The sequence below is a fragment of the Fukomys damarensis genome, unplaced genomic scaffold (assembly GCF_012274545.1).
Source record: "Fukomys damarensis isolate Sample0158 unplaced genomic scaffold, DMR_v1.0_HiC HiC_scaffold_6, whole genome shotgun sequence".
NCBI lineage: Eukaryota > Metazoa > Chordata > Mammalia > Rodentia > Bathyergidae > Fukomys > Fukomys damarensis.
The window spans coordinates 28,985,709-28,997,082 of NW_022900918.1; the positions used below are offsets into that span (position 1 = coordinate 28,985,709).

General features: G+C 39.1%; 1 protein-coding gene across 5 annotated transcripts in view; it reads right to left on the minus strand.

The window, feature by feature from the left end:
- Nucleotides 1-11,374, minus strand: part of Dct (dopachrome tautomerase) — a 37,094-nt gene that overhangs the window by 13,035 nt on the left and 12,685 nt on the right. For all 5 annotated transcript variants that reach the window (XM_033760932.1, XM_010630666.2, XM_010630656.2 and 2 more), the window contains 3 exons: nt 11,055-11,221; nt 8,043-8,222; nt 6,234-6,369 (listed from right to left, as the gene is read on the minus strand). In XM_033760932.1, coding sequence (XP_033616823.1) covers nt 6,234-6,369; nt 8,043-8,222; nt 11,055-11,221 — 483 coding nt within the window. The remainder of the gene's footprint in view (nt 1-6,233; nt 6,370-8,042; nt 8,223-11,054; nt 11,222-11,374) is intronic.

The window sequence follows — 11,374 nt, forward strand, 5'->3', positions numbered from 1 at the left end:
CTCTGAACTTTATCCCATATTTAAATCAAGGAGAGTAGCTTACCATACACTGCATTATGAAGTTAAAAGATTAAGTCTGCATGGCAATTAGGATAGGGCTATCACGAATAAAAGCTTAATAATATAGCATTTACCTGATTAAAAACATTCCGTAAAAGTTGCATTTGGAGATAAATCTGTCTGCTTCTATATTTTTAAAATATATTTGGAAGATAAGAGGAAAAATAATCATGGGTAGTCAAGAGTTAGTAGTTATTCAGGAACTTCATCTTGAACCATCTTACATTTTGAACTTGTTTTATGTGTTACTGATTTTAAGAATAAAAAGCTTTAGGATGGGGTAGCTCAGGGTTGGTGGGTGTGCTTAGAATGTGTGAGGTCTTGGTTTACATTTCCATCATCAAAAATTAAATTAAATTAAATTTTAAAATTAGGGAACTCTGCAACAACCTTAATATTAGCAAACTGTGTGAAAATAGCATATTATATGTAATGTGTGCATTATAACTACAATTGTATAAAACTGGGGAATGTGAAAGAAAAAGCAAAAAAGCTGAAACTTGTTCACCAAATTTTCTGTAATTGTGTATAATATAAAAACCATTAACTCATTAAAAATAAAAATTTGGCATGAAACAATGTTATTCCACTTCTAAAAATATTAGTATAATATGATTTTATTCTTTAAAGGAAAATAAAGAAGATTCGTAACTGCTCTCTTGGGGAGAAAAACAGTGTTCTATGTGTTTTAAATTTTTCAACTAAACTCATACTAACTCAGAAGTATTTTATACTTGTTACTAAGACCTTTCAATTTTCCTATATCACAGCCTATATCGGTAGTCAAAAGTGGTCTTTCAGAGTTAACAGTGTAGTTATAGATATCTGTTTTTAGAAACTTATTTCCTCCTGATTTATAGTCACAAATTAATATAATATTGCCTGGTCAATGAGGAGCTGAATGAACTTAACATGTATCAAATGTACTTTCTAAAACAATCAAAATCACAATGAGATACCACCTCCATCTGATCAAAGGGGCTATTATCAAAAAAAGACAAAAGGTAACAAGTGCTGGCTAGGAATAGGAAAAGAGGAACTCTTACGTAGGTATGAAATTAGTAGGGCCATTTTGGGAAACCATATGGAAGTTCCTCAACAAACTGGAAATAGAGCTACCATGTAATCCAGCAATCCCACTACGGAGTATATACCCAGCAGAAATGAAATCAGCCTATCAAAGAGACATCTTCCCTCACAAATTTATCACAGCACTATTCATGATAACCATGACAGGGAATCAACCTAAGGGTCAAAAACATGAGTGGATTAAAAATGGTAATACATATACACAGCAAAATAAAAAAAAGTAATTTCTTGTCATTTGCATCAACATAAATGAACCCAGAGGAAATTGTGTTAAGTGGAATAAGTTAAACAGAAAGACAAACACTGCATGATCTCATTCAGATATATTTTCAAGAAGTTTTAGGAACTAGGAAGAATATTACTCATCTCTAACATAGCTTTTTCTCAACTATTAGCTCAACTATTTTACTTCTTAGCTCAACTATTTAACTTTATACTTTATTGGTTTCTCTTTTTTTGGGGGGTGGATTACATCTATTTTTAATATTGAAGGCAGCACTATTTTCACATTCCTGTGGTCTAATCTCATTTTCCATGATAAATCTGAACCTTCGCTTCAATTATTTTAAATTATTGGAATTTCAGAGATTGGTTCAGAGTTTTCCTGCATTTTAATGTTGTGCCTTCTGTGGTTATTATCGTGATTATATACAACTGTATACTTCTCTTACTTGAAATTCACAAGAAATAATTGTAATAAATTTCATATGCAATATATTTGCATGAATTGCCTCATGAATTTGAAATCCAGAAACTATAACTCTGTTAACTGAAACGCTTTAACTTAAACCTCAATATTCAAAAAATCATTTAAGCCTGAACTAGCTTCAACATAAATCTCTTTTTAAATAGCCTAAAGTAAGTGTGTGTTCCTGAAATCAATGCCAAACATTATTCCTTCTGAGCCTGTTCAAGAAAGGCTATGGCTTTTTGCTTCTTTATATGTATATGATAACATATTACCAAAGAAAAACAAATTTTAAATATCAAAGATATTATAAGCAATTAAGACAAAGATGGTGAAACATCTAGTATCTCTGAACTACATGTAAGTGAGATTTCTTCAGCCATAGAGTAATACTGTAGGTTCTCACCTAGAGCAGGAAGATAATATGACAAAGAAGTATCCTCACTGTACAGAAAGAGCACTTATCCTTTAAAGTAGGGATTGGCAGACAAAAGCCTGAAGACACTGTGTTAAGTGAAATAAGCCATGCACAGAAAAATATCACCTGGTTCTACCACCTGCCTTTCTAAATAAAGTTTTATTGGAACACCACACTCTTTTGCTTATGCAGCATTTGTGGCTACTTTTATACTGTCATGGCAGAGTTGAGTAGTTACAACAGAGACCATCTGGCCTTGAAAACCAAGACTATTTACGTCCTGGCCACTTAGAGAAAAGTGTGGCCAAACCCAGTACCATTAGCAGGGTTCCTCAAAGGAGACAATAGCCCTGCAGGCTGGGAAAGCTGAAAATCAGATCCCTATTTCTTTTAGTATGACACAAAGGTATGATTATCATCCTTGGTTCTCCTTATAACATTTTAGAATACTGCATAAGGATGGGGATATTTTCCTTAGTCATGTGTGCACAAAGTATAGAGTGGTATGCTTTAACAACATGGATGCTTTCATAAAAATGTATTTAGCAATAAATAGAGAGAATGCAGATAGGAAAACTGCTTGGTATAACCTGATGGCTGAGACAGTAGCCGGGAAAGTGACCTGAAATGTGAAGTCAGAACACCTGAGAAACACAGACACCCTGGGGAAGGCAGAGATGGCTGCAGACACCTCACAGATGAGCCCTCACTTGGTCAGAGGTCGGGGTCATCGACTGACACTTCTGACATCTCCTTCATTTATTGCTACTTCACAGATCTTAGGGGAGAAACTTTTTTTCAGAAATAAGAAGCAGCTCTACTAATTGCTTCCATCTCAGGATTCCCTGACACTCATCTTTACCACACTTTAGTCAACGTGGGAACCCCAGAAAGCGACTTACACCTGCAAGACTCCATCCCTTGTGCCACCAGGCAAAGTTAAAAGTCACTGCAAACTGGACCTTCACTCTCCCTCTTCACAATTCCTTTTTTGTACACTGGGTCCAGAAAAAATAATAAATCACCTCTAAAATACTTCTGCCTTTGTGCTTGTCAGGCAATCACCTTAGGGTACAACTGTCTGCTTTGGAGAACAAGATAACGAACCTTAATTAAAGTTTGGAAATTCTAACCCAACACACCGCTCTCTCTTTCCCACCAACCTCCATAAAACACATCATTATCTTTGTGGCAACATTTGTATTGCCCTTGAAAGTTTCTACAGCATCGTCATACCATCCTAATTTACTAAGTCACTTCAGTAAGCACAATTTTTCCCTTCTCTAAGGTCAGGTCATATGACCAACACTGTAAATTAGGAAACAGAGGCTCCACATTGTTGAATGACTGCCAAAATTGCACAAAGAAGAAAAAAACAAAACCCATTTGACTTGTTTCACTATGTCATGAACTCTCCCAGGAGTCCGGATAAGCAAAGTGCCATACACTGATGACTTGCGGATGCATTTTGCTATGGGCTGAATAGTTGCCCCCCAATTCCTATGCTGAAGTAAGTCCTCATTCCCAAGGTATCTACATGGAAGATGGGGCTTATAGCAATTTAAGATGTAATGAGATCATTAAGAGTGAGACCGTGACAGGACAGGACAAGCGCCCTTATAAGAACAGATGCTAGAGAGTTCATTTGTCTCTCTTTGTAGCATATGACACTTAGGAGCCTGAGGAAGAGAACCTCCCCCAGCATCTGATTTTGGTAGGTACACATGTCTGTGTGGAAGCTCTCCTGACTAGGATATTTTATTATGGCTGCCTGAGTAGACTTGGGCATGTTGCTAAGATTCACAATGAGGTAAGGAAACCTCTGGAAGAAAAAGTAGTGTTTTGGCTGCTGTACAATCTAAACTCAAGATACTACAAAAGAAAAAAACAAAAAATGTGAAGTTTCTTCTTCTAATTACTCCCCAAATACGTAAGACACATAACTCTGAAGACACGACAATGTTAAGATAGACAAGCAGAGTCATTGTTGAACTTCAGGGGCCAAAACCCAAATGCTTATGTCATGCAAACCTCCTAAGTCAACCTTAATGAGCTGAAAGGGAAAAGCAGCCCCTGGCATCCAGGAGTTGGCCTGGTACCATCCACCAGGCTTTGATGTCCTCCCGTAAGACATCAAGTCTTCCACAGAACACCAACATCAGACAAGTCATTCTATGACCATGATGGATCGGGACAAAAACACGACCCCTCTACCCCCACACATTCCTGAGGTTCCATTCTCAGCAGATGCCTTTAACCACTGCTACAGAACCTGAGCCTGGTCTGTGCTATGCTCTTTCCTATATGTGCACACCTGTGTTAAACATACAAATTAGGCACAATAAGAGATTAAGAACTAAGAATCTAATAGAAAAATTGTAACAATATATAAGGTATGATCAAAAACTATGGTGAATGTTTACATTTATTTATTTATTTATTTAATTTGTTCCAGTACCGGGGATCGAACTCAGGACCATGAGCTTGCAAGGCAGGTGCAGTGCTACTGAGCTAAATTCCCAGCCCCTACATTTTTTAAAACTACAATAAAAGACACATTGCCATCAAACCCCTCAAAATACTCTCCCTCTCTTCTAACACACTTTTCCCATCATTCTTACCACTTTCTGAAGCAAAAGTCCTCTTTCCTGAGGGCCTTTGGTTGCACTGCTGCAACTAAATCAGTTCAAAACATTTTACCTTTCACAGTCATTTTGAATTTAGAGAAAAGCCAGAAGTTGCACAGGCCCAGATCTGGTGAATAGGTGGTGGGTGACACATCATAATGTTCTAATGAGCCTGCCTTTTTGTCGCATGGCACTCGGTAGCAGCATTCACTGTACTTTTTGATCACACCTCATAAAGATACCCAAAGTGAGGACCTCCAGAACTACTTCAGAAAGTGGCAAGAACAACAGGCGAACAGCATTTTCCAAGTGAGGATTATCCTGAGAGGGATTAACAGCAGTAGGTCTTTGACTGTAATAAAATTTTTAAATTGAAACATTCACTGTGTACTTTGATTATACTTCATACTATAATAAAATGTATGTGAATGGGTCTCTCTCAAAATCTTGCACTGTAGTCAACCTCCTTCTCTTGGACACGGTCGACGTGAATAACTGAAGCCATGGATAAGGGTTCTATGCCCCACCGTGCTTCCAGAAATCTTCGGCTGGAAGGCATTGACCAAGAGCAGTGAATAACATGGCCCTGATTAACATGAGCTATGTTTTGTCTGCTTGTGGAAACCCCTTGATGATCATATCTTAAAACCTCATCAATCTTGAAATTCTAAAATGTATAATCCCAAGGTCAAGTATCATCAGATGTTTGCTTTGGATTTTAAAGGGAGACAGGAATGGGACTCAACTGTATCAAGGGAGTTCACCACACTTGCAGGGTTAAAGGACCCTGGGGCTCCTCCATAGTTAACGGCAACCCTGTCTATTAGTTGTCTCATGTCTCAGAGGCATTAAGCTGCTCAACAAAGAGTAAGATGCCAAATGTGAGTTTTTATAACACTGCCATTGTTGAAGGCATTTGTCATTTTATCTATCCAACACCTCTTCTTCTCTCTTCTGGCTACCAACCCTTTCTTTCCTGCAGACAACTCATACAAAGTGACCCACTTATGCCACCAATGAAAAAAATCACTTATAATTATGCTAACATATGATGCAATTTTGTTAAATAATGACATCTTTATGTGAATTTATGAACTCGCCACTGGACTCTACACTCTTGACTAAGATCGTCTGAAAACCAAACATCCCTGAACCGCATGGGTTTCTAACTAAGGGCTTCGAAAGGTATCTAGCTGTCCCAGGGTGTGAATTTAAATTAATTTATATGTGCATACATCACATCATTCACACAGAGAATGCAACACCACCAAACCTTAATCTCAATGAACAACAAATAAATTCAACACGTCATCTAGAAACTTCTTCATCTGTTGAGAGTTTCAGGACATACCACAAAAACAGGATCGTTGGCAGCTGAATGTGGCAAAGCGCTTGTCCCATTCAGGAAGGAATGAACCAAATTATGAAGGCTCGCCACTTGAGAGCCCAGCATTCCATCCACCTTCTCAAACCCTTCCAATGCATTCCTAGGAGAAACCAGGGTGTCAGTGACAACAGGCAAAGAAGGAAAAAGATCTCTACTTCCTCTTTCCAGCCTAGACAGTCGTCTTCCGATCTGAGTTTGGGTCAGGATATGAGAAAAACTGCCATAGCTAATTAATTAAGGATTAGCCCCAACTTCCAATGGTCATCTTCTCGAAGGGGAAGGAAGTCCTAATCAATGTTAACATGCATGTACCTGCAAAGTTAAATTTACCTCTTTTGGTTTCTATATGACAATTATTTATCTTCATACTTGTTTCTCATGTTACTAGCTTCTGTTTTCTATCACATTTTCAATATCCTGCCCAGCACATGTTCTATGATCAATAGATGTTTTCTAAATTAATTTATAATTTTATATTTCTATATCTCAACCAAGTTGACCTTCAGCTTGGCTGCAATGCACTTAGAATTACAAACACATCCAAACATTCCCCTTTTCCTTTTCTTTTTTCTCTGCATACTTTCAAGAAATTCTAATACTCCCAACCTCCCTCAGTGATCCTCAGATCTAAGCACACTCTGGAAACCACTGGAGGAAAATATATATCCTATCCACTCCTAAAGTGGTTGCAGGAGAGATCCTGACAAGCCAGCAACCAATTCCCAATGATGGGTCCCAGAGCATTGCATTTTAAGGGCCACACTTCTAACTCAAATCTATAGGGAATGCAATGTGTTTCAACAGCATTTTTATCATAAAGAAAAACTACTGCATTTTCCTTTTTAAAAAAATCTTAAAATTTGCCCTTTCCCTACTCTTGATGCCACTCTTGAGGGCTCTGCCTAACACAGGCACAGCTTCTGGGCTTTGCTACACTTAGTACAACTGCACTTGAGTTCTCTTCCCCTGTCCATGGCTGCATACATGTTGTATCATTTACATGCAGTCAATAGAGAATCATGTCAAAAGAGATTCATGGAAAAGACCATGAATCTATCCATCACTCCTTTTTGTAAGCCCCATCTATCTTTGTTAAAAATCATATTTGTATGCATATTTCTTAGAATGCTTAAAGTCTTTTTGGGATGGAAGAAAATTAATAATTGCTCATTGAGTTTGGGTACTATGTTGTCATGGCTGGGCTATAATTTGAATTTAATCTTGTCTGCAGTACTTCTGAGTCCAGACCCCAATATTAAGGTCTATGGCTAATACATTTCTTTTTTTTTTTTTTTTTTTTTTTTTTTTGGTACTGGGGATTGAACTCTGGTCCTTGCACTTGCAAGGCAGGTGGCAGAATCACTGAGCTAAATCCCAGGGCTAATACATTTCTAATGTAAATATTGAAAAGACAGTAATAAGAAAGAAAAAATGAGGAGATAGGCATGTCTCAGCACTTATTTAAAGTATTCATTTTTTAAAGTGTTTAATGAGGTACCCTGGTACCAAAGACTGCACTTACATGTGTAGATAAATTATAAATACAAAAGATCATTTTGAACAGCTAAGGTAAAAAGATAATAAAACTACATTATTAGTTAGTGGGTGGATAACTCTCCAATACTAATCCCTTGTTAATCTCTCTGATTAAGAGCCTCTCCATTACTTAGCTTACAGATGTCTCCTAGCTCCTGGATTTCTTTCTAGTCCACTGTGACCACAAGCCTGAAAGTCTAAAGCTGTTGCAAAAGAGCTCAGACTCAGAGCACCAACCTGAAGCTGAAGGTAGAGTTCTGGAAGAAAGGAGGGTTGTCAAACTTCTGGAGGGACAGACAATCTTGGACGTCTTTTAAGGTTGGCAGCTTCTCACTGTTTCTTCCCTTTTGATTTCTTCTCAGCAAACCCTCATAGGTTCCATTGCACAAGGTGACTCGCTGGTTGTAGTCATCCAAGCTAAGATTTATAAGAAGATTAAAAGTCACTTGTCTTAACTCGTGGACTGTACTGTCAATTCAGGCCAAACTCAAGCAGTCAAGGTCATAGAGAGTCACAGTAAAATTTTACTTTACAAGAGTCAAAAATGTATGGTAAAAATAACTGCCCTTGAAAGTAATTATGGATTGAGAAGTCCCCAAATCACCACAAAATATGAATTCCAGAATAAAAAGGCAATAATTCTCATACCATCGTGCCATTACTAAGCCAGTGAGAGGGTTTTGGGGCAAGATGGTGATTCAGATTATGTGCATTTGACAGGGATCAAATGAAATGAGAATAAGGTGGCACATATGATGCTGACCCAAGGCTTTGGGCAGAGGGGCCCCGAGGGGTAGGAAAGCATTAGGCAAATTGCAGAAAGCAGCTCAGAGTAAAAACAGATGAAATTATAGACAGGGAAAGCATTAATAAAAAATGTAACAGAGCTACATTAAGTGCATATAAGCATTTTCCACTATCATCAGCTGGGAATTGGTTAGAAACCCACACTGGTTCTAGGAGCAGCCCACAACCACTGCCTCAGAGGCTGGTAGGAGTGGGGCGTAGAGTATGTGCTTGTCTCCAGATTCCAAGGTGTGCATGGTTCTGAGGGTCACTGAGTGAGGGCGTGATAAAAATTAGAATTTCCTGAAAATGGGGAAGGGAAAGAAAGAAGGATAAGAAAAATTGGTGCATGCATTCTGTGTTACCAACAGGCTTACATAAAAAAATATTTTTTCATGTGTAAGGAGATGGGGGTGTGAACTGTCTTGATTGGATCGTTACACACTAAATACAAGTACTGAATTATCACACTGTGCTCCATAATTTACACAATTAAAATAATAATTAATTTCTAGAAAAGAAGAAAAATTACATGCATATATAAAACATCCTCTGTGTGGGGGGGGAGAGAAAGAGAGAGAGAGAGGGAGAGCGACAGTAGGGTAACAATAATTATGTGGTAAAGGTAGGACGGACAAGGTCCCATGCCCATAAAACACATTTTATGAACCAGTGGTAGCCTGAAGAGACAGAATATTAAAGATGCTGCTATGTGAGCTCTGGAGGGTGAGAGCTAGGGAGTCCTCAGTGTGTGAGAAGGGAATCAGCACACACCCAAGGATGGAAGAGGCCAGGACTCAGTGCAAGACCAAAAAAAAAAGCCTTCCAGGCAGCATTTCCCAAAGTATGTTGCAGTGACATGGTCTGTGAAATAAGAGTCTTAGGGTCAGATACATTGAGGAACAATAATAATAATACGCATGAAGGAGAATAATAATATGCATGGAAGGCTTGGAGATGTTCTAAATTTTCTTAAACCTTCCAAATTTGACCCTTGCTATACTTTTACGATCATACCCCCTCTTTCACATGTCCCCTGTTCATATGGGAAATGCACCTTTGGGATTAAGTGAAGTCAGGACAAAGTATGAAGGACGTTCCACTTGTGGATTCATCACCTGATCACGACAGGAAACGCCAAGAAGGGAGAAGACGTGATCAGCCAGAGGAGGCTGAGGCAGGAAGATTCTAAAGTCTATCCTAACTTGCGCAATGTATCAACTTAGTGAGTTCCTGTCTGAAAATGAAAGGTAGAACATGACTGAGGATGTAGCTTAGTGCCAAGGCCTTGGGCTCAATATCCAGTACTGCACAGAAAAAAAAAATTAAAAAAAGAAAAGAAAAGAAAGAAAGACACAGCACAAGTAACAAAGCAGCAGCAGGGTTAAGAAATGAAAAAGGAAGTCAAAGGAGGTTCTTGGGAGATCTTTTCCTGTGATGCAAACGCCCCCCCATCTGTGCTTTTGTTTCCCGTGGTTTCAGTTACTTGCAGTCATCTCTGTTCTGAAAACATTACTCTAGTGCAAGGAGGAATTAAGGTATTTTGAGAGAGAATCACAATCACATAAGTTTGATTACAGTACACTGCTGTAATTGTTCTATGTTATTTATTAGTTATCATTACTCTCTTGCTGGGCCTAATTTATAAATTGATCTTCGCCACAGTTATGTCTACAGAGGGAAAACACAGGGTGTGTGAACAGAAATGGGCACTATCTGAGACTTCAGGCATCCACTGGACGTCTTGGAATTTATTCTCCAAAGGTCAGGGGGACCACTGTCTCGTGTCTGGAAAGAGAGCTAAATTCAAGGTGTCTCCGTTCAGCAGTCATTGCCCTCTGATGCCACATTCCAGACCCTCAGCTCCCCAGCCAGCCACCCCTGGATGCTTCCAGAGACTCTTCTAGCTTTGCACGTGAGGTCCCCTCCACCCAGGGCACTTCTGCCCCATGCCATTTCCCTCCTCAGCCCACACCTGGCTGAGCTCTGTGCCTCCTTCATTCTGAAAACCTTCATCTCCACCCCTCGGCGACTCGCCAGTGTCTCTTCCTGGCCCCGCACACACACCTCTCATAATACTCCTCACTCTGAATGACAATTCGTTACAAAGAATCTATTGTGCATACAGGATGGTAGTCGAAAAGCAGGATGTATCTATTCATACTTGTATTCCCAACAGTACTGCATCACCTAGAAACGACTGGTATTTGTCAAAGTTTGGCTGAATGCAGGAGCTACTAATATTGAAGTACCTCATCTCAATTTACATGTGTGACTTGGATATAACTATTTATTTTCATTAAAGAGGTTAGAATCTTGAAAATCTCAGCTCCCACAAGAAAACTGTTTCCAGAAACATGAAAGAGAGCCTCACATGCATTAGAAACAGAAATGTAAATTGACTTCTCTATCTCTTGTACATAAGGCAGTCGTGGATCCATACCAGAGTCTATATGCCATTACCTGTCACAGACAATTTCCCAGCTGGAGAATCGCGAGTTCTGACTAATCAGAGTTGGGTCATCTTGTCTGGCTGCCCCGAGGAGCTGGTCAGTGCACACGTCACACTCGTTCCTCCCAGTGGCAAAGTTCCAGTAGGGCAAAGCGAAGGACTCATTACCAGTGAGGCGCTACGAGCAAAGGACAGGCCCCATCACTTACTTGGCCCATCAAATTCACCAAGAACGCCTATAAGGCACAGACTGGTGTATGTTCGGATCAATGCATAGCAAGATTGAAAGTTCCAGACCAATGGATGCATAAAGAGATTGATATATATATAT